General features: G+C 26.8%; 1 protein-coding gene across 2 annotated transcripts in view; it reads right to left on the bottom strand.

Moving 5' to 3' along the window:
- LOC112592202 overlaps positions 1-19,072 on the bottom strand; it is a 61,925-nt gene that overhangs the window by 29,754 nt on the left and 13,099 nt on the right. For both annotated transcript variants that reach the window (XM_025336215.1, XM_025336216.1), the window contains one exon: positions 8,632-8,844. In XM_025336215.1, coding sequence (XP_025192000.1) covers positions 8,632-8,844 — 213 coding nt within the window. The remainder of the gene's footprint in view (positions 1-8,631; positions 8,845-19,072) is intronic.

The following is a 19,072-nucleotide window of genomic DNA, read 5'->3' as shown; positions in this document are numbered from 1 at the left end:
CTCTTTCGTCGACTGAACATTGCCAAAGAATTTTCAAAATACTTATCGGAATCATCACCAAATCCAATCCGCTGTGGCGACAACAGCAGTCTTTCTGAAGGATTTTCGTCCACTGAGTCCCGACCGCCTTTCGGACGCGCCGACCTCCCTTTCCGCCGCGCTAGCGTTTTTTTACGGGCACACTTCTTTTTGCCTTTGACTTTCACCGTCACTGTCCCGGCTGGTTTACCCGGGAACAAATAACGGCCGTCAGAAATGATATCGTCGGTGTTCAATAGCCAAGATGACGATAATGAACGGGTGTCATCTTCGCGATCGCCGCTGAAACTTTGAAAGTGCTCAGCGTCATAACAATCGAACCCCGAATCGTTTTCGACCATCAGATCGGTCGGCCGCAGTTGATCGTCTACGAAACATTTCGCCTTCGGCTGTTCGCAACTCAACAGTCTGTTGATTAAATACAATTCATCGTTTATTTCATTTAACGAGTTTATTTCCGACTGTTTTTCGGCTTTGACGCCGTCGTCGATCGGCTGCTGCGGGTTCGTTCGGGCCACGGATGTTTCGTTAGCGTGTCGTTCTATTTCGTTCGTCGTCTCGGCGGAAATCGGGTCAAAACTCATCGCTTTTCGCGAAACGCCACAATTGGATTTCGAACAGATGGATGACTCGCTTAATTCCGACAATGATGATTCGATTGTATCGCGTATCCGCCTGATTTCATGATACAATGAGAAAAGTAACTACGAAAACAAAGAAACGATGAAACAAATAAATATGTTAAGGTTAGATATATTAAAAACAGTTTTTTCTAATTAATTAAAATTTATAGGTACTCTAGATAATAGCAAACCGAAAAAGTCAACAGATTCGCTTAAATTTAATCACAAAATTACAGTAGACTTATACTCATAGTCGCTATTAATTTTGTTAATTTTTAATTTAGCCAACAGGATATTATTTTTCAATTAAATAAACAAGAAAAAAAATAGTATATTAAAACATATAAATAATAAATATTATAATTGATATAAAAATTGTAATATTGGTAGAATACAAAGTTTGCCAAATGTATATTTTATAGATTGAACTAGGTATTTGTTATACTATATTATACATATTTAATTTATGATCTATAATACGAATTCGCTGTGGTTTCCATCAAAATCGTTCGTCCTTGTTATTATTGTGTCTTTCATGTGAACAGGTTTCACATGCTACGCGTTAGTCTTTTGTCTTGAGAAATAAAAAAAAATCATAAATAATGGATTACAACGTCATCCGATATCGTATTACCGAAGAACAATTTATTTTTTGTTATTCTTCGAACCGCTGCCCATTCAAGAAATCAACATACACCTGGACCTATAAGGGACGGTCCGATCAGCAGGCGTGTATATTATACGTGTACGCATAACGACGTTACATTGTTTCGTAATACAGTTAAATATACTGTAAGAGTACTATTTAAATAATATGAGACTTAATAAGCGGTAGACAGTCAATATTCAATAGGTATGGTCATCTTGACAATAGGAGCATCTGGTCCTGGTTATAATATATAATAACGGCTTCTATTTTTTTTATTCTCATATTAATGTTTATATATGTACATATGTGTATATAATATAATGACCAAGTGTCTCATTAGAGGTTGACCATTGAATGAAACATGATGTGATGTATATTTCCGGGTAAAAACAAACTTAGTTTGTTAGTCAAATCGTTGAACTGTACCTATACGCGTTTTTTTTAATAATAAGAAAGCGTCAAAAGTGATTTATATAATATAGGGTATGAAAATAAGGTATTAACATTTATGTATGAAAAATACGTTGCTTATTAAAACCGTTTTCTTAATCGATGCAAAATATTCAATTCATAATGCATAAAATTGTTTAACTCTTAATGTTATAATATCATACGTATTTCTATAGTTATTATTATTTGTATTTTTAGCAACGTTTATTTTATTCAAAAATAATGTCATAATTTTGAAATAAACATGCCAATAATTATATATTTATGTACCTATTATTAGGATTTTAATATAATAATAAGAAATATTTAAATTTATTCAGTTAGTCAGTTGAGAATATAAAAATTATAAATGTTTAATACAAAAAAACGGAAAAGACTTTATAGTAGTAATAACGTGTTTAAATGTAATAACGCGATTTCTTAATTAAATGTGATATTATTATTATTATTATTTTAATTGCATTAGGTACAATTATTTTTATAGCTTAACAGATTTACATAGAATTTAAAAAAAAAAAGAAGATAAATTATATTGTACCTACTGTCAGCTGATACCGAATTGGTTCCCGAGCTCCAACCTCATGTACCGAATTGGTTCCCGTTAGAAAAAGGTATTTTATTAAGGTAAGTCGAATTGGTTCCCGTTCAAAAATGTATTTTATTAAGTTGAACCGAATTGGTTCCTGTTTAATTGCGCACATTTTCCTTCTCATTTTTACAGGCTTAGGACTGTCAACTTAAAAAGTAGGCTTGGGTAAAAATGTGTGTTAATGTGTGTTTTAAAAAATATGATATAATATATACAATTTTAAATTATTGATTTGGAATCAACTATAGTCATTACTTAGGTGTAGGTACAAAATATTAAAATAAATAATAGTAATTATAATAAAAGTAATTTCATAATATATTAAGTCATATTTAAATAAATGGATTTTGTATGTATCTTTGCCTTTAGTTTTTGGTGTATAAGTATAAAAATGATACTTAAAACTTGGCCCGCGAATTTTGTTTGAAAAACTATTTACTAACTGCTATAGACTATAGAGTGTAGCCGTGTAGGTATATTTATATTTTATATCAATTATTAAAAATTAAAATTACTTGTACACAAACGGTAACCAATTCGGCCAAACAGGAACCAATTCGGTTACTCCCCTATACTGCCTACTTAAAGAATTACTTAACAAAATAAGTAAAATAATGTGGGATATAACATTTATAAAAGAAAAATTTGGCACCTCTATTTTATTTAAAATCTTAAATTTTAATTTGATCATCAAACGATATACGCGTGGAAATATTATATCATATATCTACATAAAATGAAAGTGCATATCACTCCACAGGCTTTGATTTTGTTGTATTCTAAAAAGATGGTATGTTTTTATAAATAAATCAAACAGTTTTTAGACTTACTAATTTGCATTAAATGTGCTATTGTGAACATTAAAAGCAAAATATTGAAAGTTAAAGTATTATGATACTGAAAAACAGAAAGATAAAATATATATACTAATGATAGCAATAACTTATTTAAAATAATTAAAATTATATTCTAAATGAGGTAGATAAACCAAATAAATGGCACATATACAATATTATGCTTATATAAATACATTATTATATAGATATAATTTTTGAAAATCGATTTAACAATTTCATTGATAAATATATTTGTTAATATCATATCAGTTAATAGTTAATACAATATGAAAATAAATAATTGTATAGTATCTACTCTTCATATAAGTTTAAAATTTATGTATCAATTAATATCTGTTGCATAAGATATGGCAAAGAAAAATAGTTTTTAGATATTTTAGTATCGTAACGTAGACAATTTAACTGATTTTTGTGTTTTGCTATGGCTAATAAAAATATTTATAAAAATTACTTTATTATACGAATAAAAAAATCATAAAAATATATGTTATTAAATGTATAGCAAAATATATTAATATTTTTTTTCATGATTTATAAAAATTTGATAATTTGATAAAGATATTTTATTTGACGAAAAGTATAAGACAAATATACAGGGAAATTATATAAACAAAAGAGTAATTAAACACATGTTTTCGAATTAAATTTGATCTTGACAGTAAAAATTATACATTGAGCTATATAAATGATGTATTATGTAGAAAGAAAAAATTTATATTAACTAAATATTAATATGTTATTCAAGTAGAAGATATTATGATGTATTAGATTAAAATATTTCATAAAATTACGTCCGGTATAGAACAGTAGAAGAAATAGAAGGTTCTAAAAAAAAAAGAACACCATTTTATTGTTGTCCGGTAGACAATATAAAAAGTTAAAATTAAAAAAAACACCGTTTCGAAACAATTAGGCAACAATTAGTAATTATTTTAATTCCCCGTAATAACAACCGTCTTAAAATAATTCATGAGCTCGACTTTTTGTTCGTCAGTTTTAACTGAGTGAGTATGTTATACGTAAATATCTGTCGACGTAGATATGTACTTTTTTTTCAGAGATCAAATTTTTTTTTTTATTTACTGTTCCGGCTCGCAACGTTTAATATAAAAACTCCGGCAGATGGATATCATCATATCATCGCATTTGTAGTGGACATTTACATAATAAAATATTTGTTCTTCGTTCAAAAAAAACGCACGGGTAGTTACAGAAGTACGCCCGGTACAACAACAAAAAAAAAAGATCAAAAAACAATGCGTTGCACATAAATACTATGTACGTAAGTACGTATAGAGTTTAAATATGCACACTACTAGCTAATTATTCTGAATGTAGAAGAAAAAAGTAACAAAATACAATGTATTATTATTTTTATTAGTTTATTCGCGATGGATATATCATATATATATATAAATCTATCGAGTATTTTTCCTACTCTTCCTTAGAAGGTTGTTCGGAATTTAGAAAGGCAAAAAAAAAAAAAATCAACGGCTTCGTCCACCTGCACTTCCTGTACAAAATAATCTCTTCCGAATGACTTCTGGTATTGTTTTTTCCCCTCGTCGTTTGTCGTGCCTGTTGCCAAACGCAGCCGGTCTTTGTCGAGTCAGGCGAAATCTAAAGACGCGTGTTTAACCTAATTCGTGTCAATGGCTAATTAACACACATACACACTCACGAGACGCTACTAAACATGAGTTTACCATTATACTAAGTATATACGTTCGTATTTATATATATATTATTTGGCGACAATTTAGCTTTCGCACCTACGCACTCACATACATGAACACTGCATGACAGCCGCAAGCCAACAGGTTTTTTGTTGATTATTATTACTATTTTTTTTCTTACCCTCGCAAATTACTATAATCAATTTTAACCACAACATCATGTCCAATTTATTTAATTATTTATGTTTAGGTAAATGTATAATTGAAGAAGATGAATATTTGACAAACAAAATAAAATCATAAAATATATAAATATATTATTCAGTTTACTATATACTCGTAGGTACATTAAAATTTAAATTGTGTATCGGTTAATTCTGTATAATAATTTAATACGGAATATTAAATGTCATAACGAAAATTAATAAGCATTTTTTCGAAAAAATTGCAATAAAATCGTACATTATTATACTAAATAGCTTTTATGTAAAATTTATATATCTCAGTGGATAACTAACCATTTTTTATGAACTCGTATAGTCGCATATAACAATATAGCAATACTGTTTTTTAATTTTTTAGTTATTTCATAAAAAAAAAAAAATATGCCAGTGTTATCTAAACACAAACAATTTATTATATTGATTTTGGATATAAAATAACTTCTTTTCAAAATTAGTTGGTGACATTAAAATTTTTGTGATTGTATATTTCACGAGTTGTACAAATATCTACGTGTTGATAATTAATGTATACATTTTAATTATTTCAATTCTAGAATTAGATTATAATTATTTAATTTTCTTTCCAAATTTTTTCACTAAATTTTATGTTAATCTACTTTTAAAAATTAAAATAATTTGATAGGTATGTTTGATATTCACTTTCAAATATTCAATGAATAAACAGTGCAATATTGTAATTACTGATGTTTGTTTTAACAAGCTTTTTATGTCCCCTCATGAAAATTTTACATTGTAGAGTATCATTATCATGTATATTTATTAAACGAACAAATCGTATCCATTCACGAATGATTGTCAAAGCCCACTGAAGACTTACAAAAAAGTAAATGGGCATGATCGAGTGAAATGTACAAAATGAGACCGGTAGTTGTGGTTATGGGTTTAAAAAGTATTGATTATAATATTATACTATTACTTTGACTACTTTCTTTTTTTCTTTTTTTTTTTTTAACAATTTAATTTTGGTTAACTGCAGCAAGTCTGCGTTCCCCGTGGAAAAAATCGTTGCTGCGTGTACGAGTCAAACAGAAATAATTCAATTTCGTAAAATAATTAAATCTCATGTTAGACTTCTCACGTTCTGTTATTCGCTTCTTTTGTACCTGCAGAGGCTGTACCGTTCACGGACGTGTGCGCCCAACAGCGTAACAAAGTAGTCGACCGGCAATGAAGCATCCCGACGCAATACCTATCGTATTACAAATACTCGGCGAATAATAATTGAATCACTATGCGTAGTGTGTACGTATGCGATTATTAACATATTTTCGGTACGCCTATACAGAATTCAATCACACACCATAAGTCATAACACTCATAACTAGTTGCCTTCTACGTATCATATACATACTTCTTAGAATATCAAAATAAATGAACATATTTTATACTGAATCGAAATATGAAATAAAACGGCATTTCTTGGTTTTTTTTTTTTTTTTATAAAAATTATGTCTAATGGCCATGTAATAATTTTATTATACACTATATAGACTTCGGATTCAACCGTGTTGAAAACAGCGTTTATACATTATAGAGTACCTACAGATACATTTTATGTTACGCACATTTCCCTTGTATATAATATATATAAATGTATCGTGATTTTATTACATCACTTTTATGTCGGTCTACCCAGGTCTAAAAAAAAAAAACAATTAATAGGTATGGCTATAAACAATAGATTTAATGTTGCTCATATGAATGTAATGGTCGTTCTAAAATATAATTTTGTTACATAATTTAATGCTACGACCAACTACATCGTTACATAGGTAAACCAATCTTTATTTAATTATTAACGTTAGAAGTTTCAAAAAAAAAAAATCAATATTATTTTATTATAAAAAGAATTTAAAATATGTCATTGAAACACTATTTTTGTCAATTTTGGTTCTTGATCTTAAATTATTTTTTATGAAAACCGATGTAATATTTAAACTTTATTAAGTTTAATAATTAAAATCTTTAACATTGAATATTTTATGATATTTCAGAGTGAATAATATACTCAAGCTAAACTTTAAACATAAAATAAATTAAACAGTATATATCCAATTTTTTTAGAAATAGTTATAAAAGTAACTTCATAGTTTAAACAATCTTCATTTACAGTTAATGTCATGTTACATCATTGTAGTAAGTAATTCTATAATGTCGTATTTATAAAAAACTATTTATAGAAGATAAGTTCGTTAAGAATAAATTACTCAGTATGACATTTTGTATTGACGGATAAATAGTTGTAGAGTACCTATCTGGCGCAATCAAGGTGGCATTGTTTTTGGCCAGATGGTTGATCATATAATATATATCTGTTGACTATTTACTTATAACATAGATATCTAGATCCCTTCACTTTTGATATAAAGAGGAAATATAGTATTTTTTCGTGGCCATATGGCCCATAAAACTTAAGGTAGGCTTAAACATCGTATAGTGACCATAACAAAAGGCCAAAATCAAGAAGAAACCAATGATTTATAAATTCGTTATAACTTTAATATTCGCTCCAATACCACCCTAATAGATAATAGTTATATTAATTTCGTAAATCGTATCAAAATATTATATTAATATTACATATTTTTTACTTAGATCACGATATGTGCACATTACCTGTATTACAATATCATATTATTATAACGATATTATAGTGATTTTTAAACGATACACACGAAAGGACAAGACATCGTATACATTTTTAGAGAAACTAGCACAAAACTAATACTCGCCGTAGCGCGAATCAAACTTGCAGTGAATAAATGATAATACACATAAAAACAGCAATTATGTACCTTACGCGTGTTATAATAATAATGTCACCTAAAATACATATTATTATTATTATTCAATAGTGAATTTAAAGAGTGAATAATATGTAAAAAGGTAAAGGGTATATAGAATAAAAAAAAAAAAAAATAATCGCGAATAGACTGTAAAAGAGAGAAAAAAACCGTCAAACACGACATAACAAAATACCTATACCCATCATAAACGTCGAATTTTCTAATGGTGGCCTATTACGCGTATATCATATTTAATAATTATTCTTAGTCGTGTCCGTGATCGCGGCAACCATGGGGTACTCATATCGTATCTTAATAATATTATATATGGGTTGTGACATGCGCGCGCTTTCGATGGACATTTGTCGTCCTGTCGCGCGTGGGTGCAAAGGGGATGACTGCAGGGGAAGACGAACGCCGCGTTCAACACTATAAATATAACTGTGCATGAACACTAAACGACACAAAAAACACAAACACAATATTTATTATCATAATGATATACGTACACTGCGTATTATTATACAACATTAATAACGATTAACGTTTATCACGGTATATACGCGAACGCGCACCGATATCGGTTATATATAATATATATATATATATTATTATTTTTTTTTATCGACGCGCACGTATCATAGCCCAATAAGGTATACGTAGTACTTGCAGTGTGCGATATGTGCAGTAACGACGATGATATTCGAGCGGACTTACCTAGCAACTTGGTGACTGCTCCCTGTTGGTTGAACACGTGATGGGCGATTTCCGGGTACCCGCGATATCTGTTGGACAGCTCGAGCAGCCGCGAATGCTGCTGGTGCTGTTGACTGGTCGCCATGGCGTACAGCTCGCGCAGCGTGGCCGGCGACGGCGACGGTGACGGCGACGTGGACGGCGGCGGTCTGCTGGCTACTGCAGTCGTGATGGCTGTACCGGGCGAAACAAACAAGACGAAGAAATATTTTATTATTACACATCATTGATGGTTTAAACTTTTAAACTGTATGTGGATTTTTGATAGCTCTGCGGCTATACGTCGTATGGAAATTATAATTATATTTATTATGCCCGGCCAGTTATATTATATCTTACAATTTTTACTAAATAGTTATTTTTTTAAACTTATTTTGAATTATTAATTTCATATTCCAAAGCAGTATTATTACTATTATTTAGAACATTTTAATGTAGGTGTTAAAATCAAATATCGCGTGAGTAGTAATTAGTCAATAATAGTTACAACTTATAAGTATTTTAAGTTTGAATGGTCTAATATTTTGTGACATTTTCATATACAACTCTATTCTGCTCATCTAAACTTAAAATACTTATCTAATAAAATATTCATCCTTAACTCTTGACTATATTCTGCTTTGAAATAAGCAAGAATTAAAAATATATGTTGTCATAGTAAACAAATAAAAACAACTTAAACAATAATAATGACAAAAATTATAAAAATATAATTTTTTGTTTCAAAAATATTTTAATTTTGTGACAACTTAAAATTATATAAAAATAAATTTTCAAAAATCATTACTATGTTTTAAAATAATAAGTATTTTTCGATAAAAAAAAAATCATGCGGCATACTTATAGCAAGATGATTAATATGTTATACTATATTATTTATTGATATTATCATCCATGTACTATATGCGAACATGTGACACAAAATTAATTTAGACTATTGGACTAAAAAATAAAAATAAAAATAGGAAACATTGGTCTGGACGGAAGTACCTAACCCTTTTATACGCGCACACACAATATAATATTATGCTTATAGGCACGCACACAGACTTATATATATATAGCCATATAGGTATGATGTTTGCATACGGTTTTGATCGCGTGTACACGTAATTATAAATGACATTCGATATATTATGCACCTCCGTCGTCGGAGCGGTGTACATCCCCGATTGGGTGGTATTGTATAATAATAATAATTTACAATGGCCTCTATATAATATAGGTACATTATGTTTATAGACATTTTTTTTTTTTTAATCGGGAATCAACCGAACTTTTTTGTAAGCGTTTACGGTTTTTACCTTGAAGTATACAATTTCAAATATATTATGAACTAATTTTTTTTTTATTACGTTCTGTACCATGTGCTCACAATTTTCTATATTACAGCTAATATTTTAACTCTACCGTTCAATTAAAAAAAAAAAAAAAAAAACGTAAATCCACCTTTAAGCAAATCATTAATTGATTACTTTGAAATGTTGTTACAATTTCAAATAGGTACATTTACAGCCAGCTACTACAGGCTACTGGAATACTTAGTTACTGAATTTTATGTAAGTTCCCTTGGTTCAATTATCTTATTAGTACAATCCTAAGAAGTATTTATTGCTGATGACTTGTACTAAATAAAATTAATTTAATATTTAATTTAAAAATACAGTTTTATAAAAAGCCACAGCTATACTAAAACGATTTTTTAAGAATTGTAAATATTAAAAATATACTGTTCAAGATTAAAATAGAAAATATTTCTACGTTTTAGAGTAATGTATGATTTAGGTATATTCATTAATTTAATAATAATTCTTAAATATTTAATATTATAATATAATTTATAGGTAATCAAAAGTCAAAACATCATAGTTGTATTGAAAACAACTTGTATGATAGTTATGTTTATAAAAAAAAAATTATAGGATTTCAAAATAAAAAAAACTATTTTAAACATAGTATTTAATCATCTATCTATTTTATACTAATTAGTTATTAATAACTGATACAAATGCATACGACATTTTATGATATCACAACATACTATCTAGCACATCAAGTTCTAGTTTAGCATGAAAAGAAAAAAAGACTAAAAAATGATAGTAATTATAAGACATTGGCTCAACAATAGGGCTTGCTAATGTGCCAATGTTTACTACTACACTATCGAGACTCAAGAGTAATACTAAATTACAGATTTATTAATCGCCATCATTAACTGATCAAATATAAGTATAAATAGTTTGTTTCACGATTTTTTTTTTTACTTACAAACATATGCTAATTAATATTTATTATATTCAAAAAAAAAAAAAAACAGCGTTTACCTATAATTGTTATTTATATTCAATAATTTTACATTTTATCACTTATTTTTGTCTTATACAAAGTAATTCATCAAGCAAAGAGGTGAGAAAATTGGTGGATCACTCAGTATAGTATATTTATATATTATACGAGTATGATGCGCTACACCCGCCATATCTTATAAGTTATAACAATAACACTTTTGTATATGTTTTTCATATTAAAATAAAACACGATAAAGTTATCGTTTTACCTATTTTTAGTTCCAAAATGAAAACTTTACGAAATTCCAATCGTCAACGATTAAGTATAGGTACATAAAATATCACACGCGTTAAAAATAATACACAAAAATTATATTTCTTATATAATTACACTTTTATACGCATTATCGTAAGTATAGATACTACGCGAATAAATTGAATTGTTTACTTAGTTTTTTATGACACACGCGTTTTGACTTTTAACTAATATACGTTGTACATCTTTAAATTGATGTTTGTAGCTAGCATATCACATTAGTAAATTGGGCTAGTTGCATGGCCATGCGATCGACCCTGCAACAGCCGGAGCGAACGTCTCGTTCGGGATTTGAACGCGGACTACGAGGCTGTTATATTACGCGACGGAGAAGAGTTGCACGGCATATATTATTATAATAATTTATATTAAACGTATATACAAGAATACAACGGCGGCTACACTATAAAAACCGCGTAACCGGTATAATATATACCTACGATATACAAATCATTGCTCCGAGACGGTACCCGCTACCTGTACTTATTTACTGTCATGTGCGTGCGAGTGTGCATGTGTCATTACGCGACTATATAATATAATAATATAATTCGATATGTTTGAGCTGAACGAAAACTGTTCGGCGGTGTATTACAATGCACAATATATTATTATATTATATTGTGTGACATTGTTGTACGATATTTCATTGGTTATAATGTTATTTTATTTCATTTATATTTTTATATATTTATATATTTATATATATACATACATATTATACCAACGAGACAAAATATATATAATTTTATAAACATAATTATTGTAATACGACTCGTCGTGTTTTATATTCGTCACCTATTATAGTCGTCCAAATATTTTTTTTCGGTCACTTTTTTTCTTCTCGACGCGAATGCTGAAAACCTGCGATTCTCACACGCACACGAAAATAAAACAAAAATAATAATACGATGCCGCAAGCGGCGGCGATCGAATGTCATATTAATCGTAAATAGATATATACAATAATAATATGTCCTATACACATTTTTATCTACGATATTATATTATATTGCGTTTATAAAGCCGAGAGCGGTGTTTTTTTTTCCCTAGTCGGCAGTGACCAATTGACGCGGAGATTTATGTACGGTACGTCAAACGCGGATTCGCCCATTACACGAAGAAATGGCAACCGTACACACTCGCACGCAGGACAACGATCGTCGTAACCACCACAATTATCGATTTTCCATATATATTCGAAACGGATACGACGAGTGATTTTTTCTCGCTCCATAAGAGACCGTGCAAGTATTTCTCTGTTCTATTGAAAACGTCCGATGTCCGGTTGGAGAGGTATGGGTAGACAATTGTAGGGGAAAAGACATCGTTCGCGCCATTCGATTTGGTATTTATCGTAATATGGCCCCCGTGGGTAACAAATGTGCACGCCATAATAGACGTACCTACGTAAAAATATTTGTCCAATAGATTTTCTATGCGTGTGTATGTGAACGCAGTAATCGCTTTTTTCTCTCTCTCGGTCTCTTTCTGAAGCGATATAATATTATTATAATGAAGGTAAAACACAATAGGATAAACACATGGATCCTCGAATTGTACAATATCGTTATTATGCGCTTATTTGTGATATTTCACGATAATTTTCAGGCAAATTTGTCGTTCAACCGACATGCGAAAATAATTTATTGTACCTATGTATAATATGTATAGGTACATATAGATGTAATAATAATAAATAATATAATAAAATAACAAATGATCGCAAAAAACCGTAAAGATGTTACACGCGTGTATCTGCCTAATAATAGAGAATTGCTCGACTATTTTATATACCTACCTATTATTATAAATATTTATTTATATTATGTGTATATAGATGTATTTATTATATATATTATATCGCGAATGCTAACAGTCGTCACCAATGTTTCCACAATAATAATAATAATATAATAATACATTTTATTAATAGTAATAATAATAATGATAACAACGTATTGGGAACACTGTTCTCCAAGAAGATATATAATATAATATAATACGCATAATACATATATACATATTTACTATTATTGTCATTATTATTATTACACTTGTTATTTTTGACGGTTTTAAAATTCGTTTGTGTATCATATTATGCTTTTCATGTGTCCCACTTTTGACAAAATTAAATTGGTATTAACGGATTCCGAAATTACAGTAATAATTTACTTATTTATGTTACAAAATAAAAAAATGAAAACAATTTTATCGCAGTTAATATATTAAAGCCATTAAACGATCTATAAATGATATGCATTTACAGAGTACACTAATCCTACGAACTGAAATGGTCAAGCAAGTATCTGCAAGATGGTTTTTAGCATTTTCTATTAAAAGATTTTTTTAAATAATATATGTATTATATATTAATTAAGACTAAGTATTTTTTTACTACCAAAATGTAGGTATTTGTATAATTTGAAAACTTTCAATTTTAATACATAAGGCTTGAAAATGTATTCAAATGTTTCTCTCATTTAACACTAATTTAAAAATATTAATGGTATATGGCCAATAAACTGTTTTATTATTATTTAAAGTTTAAATTATGCAAAATTGTATAATTAAAAATAAAATAACGATTTCTTAATTCATTTTTTTATTCTGTTATATAACAAAAAATAATGACCGTAAGCATTAAATGTATCATAATTACTTAAGTAATAAAATTTAAAAATTGAATATACGATTCTATATAAGTTTTTCTTAGAACAATCTTAAATATAAATAATGATTTATCAGTAAATTTACATTAACACATTTTTATTATAATTTTATGCTGAATGATATACTTGTAACCTATTATACAGTTAATAAAGCTCACCATTTTTAAAAAAAAATTTATAATATTCATTTTTAATTATTGTTTGAAATTCTTGTACTTATAGTTTAAAATAAAATAAAAACAATTATAAAAATCGTGAATTTCTACTGCGCATCATATCGAATTTTAAACCATAGTTTTTATTTTTAGCATGATTACATTTAATAGTATTAAATCATCATTTGGTATATTATGTATTAAATTCTTTGAATTTATTTAAATAATTATCCTTAAATCATAATATTTATAATTTAAATGCATATAAATATATATATAGATAAATAGATAAAGTATCACTGAATTTTCATCTATATAATATTATTTAAATGTAAAATGCTGAATATGTTATGTGTCATGAATCATCAGATATCATTATAGTTTAATAATATTATAAATTGAACAAATCAAATCATAATGAAATAAACAAAAAATATATATTTATATATAGGTAATATTAATAAAAAAGAGAAAAATAAACATTGATATAAAATAATATTAATACATAAAAATAATTAAATTATTTTTCACGGATTATATTTATTAGCTATTATTTTTATATAATATATTGTAATGTAGCAATCATACCAGTCATAATAAATACAAGTAACAACATTAAAAGACTAACTATCTACTTCCTTGATAAGTATGTTACTGACTTAAGTTTCATATTTAGTCCCACCTTAAATCATATATTACACATCCAAAGTATTTCTCGAAACTTATAAGGCTCTCTAGACTCGAGTTCATTAAAAGGGTACTGGCTGAATTTTTATTACTATATCCTAAACTGTTTCGTTCGAAAAATACTTGAATATGGTTTTAATATTTTAGGATCTGCATACTCTTTTTTACTTGAACAGATTCAATGGAATAATATGTGTATATGTTATATACATTTTTTTTTTACTTTAATATTTTATGAGTTTTTATATTTTTTCTTATTTTCACTAAAAATTGGATGTGTTTAGCTTTAAAATATTATAATATTGAATATCATTGTAATTGTGCAAAATACACATATTTAATTTAATTTAAAAAAAAATTCTAGATTTTATTTACGACCTATTAATTATTGTATTTTGTATCATAAAAATTCTTTCAATAATAGAAGTATAAACTTGAACATTATACATAATATACCTATCTAATTAAAACTAAAATTCTTATTATTTTAAAATTAATTAATTTTCTTTTTTATAATTACACAGTTTTTTTAAGAATCAATTATTAAATTATATAGTTGTATAATTTTTAAATCAAAAAATTAAGTTTTTGTTACTAGTTTAACAATTGTTTTTTTTTATTTTTCCCTAATATTGTGAACTAATTAATCATTCCACGCCATAATTTAGGGTAGGTAGTAAGTACGTAACATGCAGATAACATATTTTTTTCTTGCAGTGAATAAGTAATTGTTAATTTTATACGAAACTTTATACATTGTATTCACTCGAAATATTTTATTCAAGCGATATTTTGTTCCGCTGTATGAATTTCTTTATAGTTGTTAGTATTATTTTAATTTTTATTTTAGTCTAAAATGGATTTATCCCTATAACCCTATCCACCCGTTTCATTTTTAATAGCTACGTCTAAACGTTTAACCGCTCACTTGAAACAAACGTTAAAGAAATATAAAACGGAAACCCACGATAAATCAAACTCAGGAAACGGGTGTATAAATGTGTTGTTTAATGAATGTCTGATCGGGGCTGAACATCATCGCTCGGCGGGGTTTTCATCCGTACGAAATCCAAGTAGGAAGTCAGAGATTTCACACGCAGCGGGAAGTTTTTGTCATGATACCCTGTGTAATAATCATATCGACGTACTTCACGCAGCTTACATAATAATGTGATGATGATGATGTTGTTGTTTTGAATAATCGAGTTTTTTCGGACATATATTGCAGGTGTAACTGATATACCCTTAATTGAAAAAAAAAGTATAATAATAGAGACCAAGAGTAGGAGCAATAGATAAGGAAATAATTCTAATGCGTACAGATACCGAGGTCAATGTAATAAAATATAACAATGTTATTATAAAAACGCAGTTATGACAACTACTGTCCATTATGGTACGGTGGTTATTTATTGTATGTGTACTTCATGATAGATATTGCTACGTATAATGCTATTGTCATAAAATTGTTGCGGTGAGATATGTGTGTGTGTACGAGTTGTGAGTATATTTGTCATTCGCTATTCAAACTTACAAGGCTGTGTAAATTATCAAACATTTTTCTAACACAATACGACAAAAAAATATTGCTAGTGTTATATTTAGTATAGTTATACACTTATAAGGTACCCTACTATATTTTGGTATTTATATTTTTACTGGTAATTTAATTTCAAAAATATATTTTTACTTGCATTCATTATATAAACATTTTAGCCATATTTACATCAATAGTTATTATAGTTTATTATATTTTATGTATGCATATGTTTATGCATAATATGTATTTATTTTATAAAAATAGAAAATCTGTATAAATTATTAGATGCAACATAAACAATTTAATACAGGTAATATGGGAATTCAACATTTTTTATTTTACAAAAAAATACTGCAATGTATTACTCTCAAAAAAATAATATGAATATTATGGACTATTTGATTTTACTTAACAGTTATATTAAATGAAATTACTAATCATATGCTTATTATAGTTGTAAATATTATTTAAATTATTTAAAACTGATATATCTAGAAAATTTTTTTTAAGACAAAAAAACTAATTAAAAATAAAATAATACTAACAATAAACTTGAAAGAATCAATAGTCTGAATATTGTATTCAACGATTCGATGAAAATACGTGACCTCAGGTAGTCACAAAATTTCATTCGGGTGTATTCACCTAATTATAATAGAATTTCCGCTTGAATATTTCAGTAAAAGAAAAGCACTACCTAAATAACGTAAGCATGTTTTTTGGAGGGTTATAGAAACATGCATACTACTGTAGGATGATAAATAATAAATGTGAATATCGCATGATACAAAACATTGTGTATCATATCACATATTGCATGCAGCACGAATGGGTTTCCAACAGGAAAGAGTAAGTTTTAATTTGTGCATAGAAATATAGAATATACATATAATCTAAGTATGTATATATTTATATATTATGTACATTTTAGAACGAGGAAATAGGGTGTGGAAATTAGGACCAACTAACGATGGTTGAAAATAAAAAAATAAAATAAAACCGTATTCACCGACGATCGGGCTACAAATTAATTATTCCAATCGTACCTATTTATTATAAACTAAAACTTGTATAACGTTCTAAACACGGTTCTAACATCAGTTAAATTTAAATAATATATCATATTAAAAAGTAAAATCCCCAAGAGTTTAAACAAAATTTGTTTAAAAATTAAAATATTATTAAATGTGAGCATAACATATAACTGATCTTAACTGAAAAATAAACTACTCATAAAAAATACTAGTGATTGTCGAGTGGTGATATACTCGTACATACACATTACACATATATTTTAATAACTAACAAGCTTAATTATTGTTATAATATTATATCATGAAATGTAAAATAGCAAATTACAGTTACATTTACATATAATGATATAATGTTTTTCTTATAATGATATGAATTTTATACAATTAGTAATTAATTTTAATCACGTAGTCAACAAAAACTAAATATATATCTACTTAAATTTTATTTCGCAATTTCGCATTTAAAACTAAATATAACTATTCACTGATGATAAGTAAATTAATTAACAGCTATAGTATTATATTTATACCTAAAAAATTTAAATTAAATACAATTTTAAAAATTAGACACCAAAATATCACTAAAAATATAAATTATCTTTATAATTTATTTAAGTAGGTAATTTAAAGTACAATATAATAAGCATTTATCGTATCTATACTATAAGGATGGAAAATAAGTAGTTACCTACTTAAAGAAAATATAAAAAATATTTTAGTGTATATTAATAAATTTACAATTGAAATAAATTGTATTCAATTGTTTAGTTTTTTATACCGCTTTTTAAAAATATTTATAACATAAAGATATAAAAACCGGTTATATTACGTCATTTGTTTGAAATTGTTATTAATAAAACTATTGTTAATACTATTTTAAATTATTGAGTTATTATTTGTATTAATGCTCTTGAATTAAAATAAAAATCATTTATTGTGATGATTGTTTATTTGGTATAAGTTAACTGTACTTCAGATTATAGGGTTAATAATATAATTCGATTTTTTAAATTATTTATTTGTGTTTAAAAATATAACAATATATTATTAGTAATACTATAATAATAAAAGTATAATATATCATATCTCAATTTTATAATAATATGTTATTTTATGACATGTATTTTTTAGTTAAATAGTATAATATACAAATATTAATTTATATATGATGTTTAAAAACTACAATCGAAAAAATATCAATAATATGTAGAATAGTTACATTATAATTAAATATCTGTATGACGATTTCCACTTTCAAAATCCTATCATGTTTTACTTTGAATATTAAAATATTTAAAATATATAATATATAAATATTTTATGATATTTCCATGCATATTCAATAAATTTAATAGGGTATTATGATGTAATTTAAATCCTTACCTAATGAAAATTATATCCTTTATAAGAAAACCTATTATTTAAGTATCCAAATTCATATATTAATTAAGGATTTATACTAAAAGTATATAGTTTTCAGGTAATAATTTAATTTAAAAAAATTGTACATTTCAAAAAAAAAAAAAAAAAATAGAAAATTGAAAGCATTGCCTCAAAAAAAAAAAATTCTTGCATATTATTGAGTACTTACATTTTATTATTGATTTATTACAATGTCTTTCAAAACATTAAAAAAAGAATTCCTATTTGCACAAAAAGATATAAAACTTGATTTATCTGGAACTTATATTAATATTACTTTTATTTATT

This window comes from Melanaphis sacchari, unplaced genomic scaffold (assembly GCF_002803265.2).
Source record: "Melanaphis sacchari strain LSU unplaced genomic scaffold, SCAv2.0 Contig15_pilon_pilon, whole genome shotgun sequence".
Lineage (NCBI taxonomy): Eukaryota > Metazoa > Arthropoda > Insecta > Hemiptera > Aphididae > Melanaphis > Melanaphis sacchari.
This window is presented reverse-complemented; position numbering and strand designations above follow the sequence as displayed.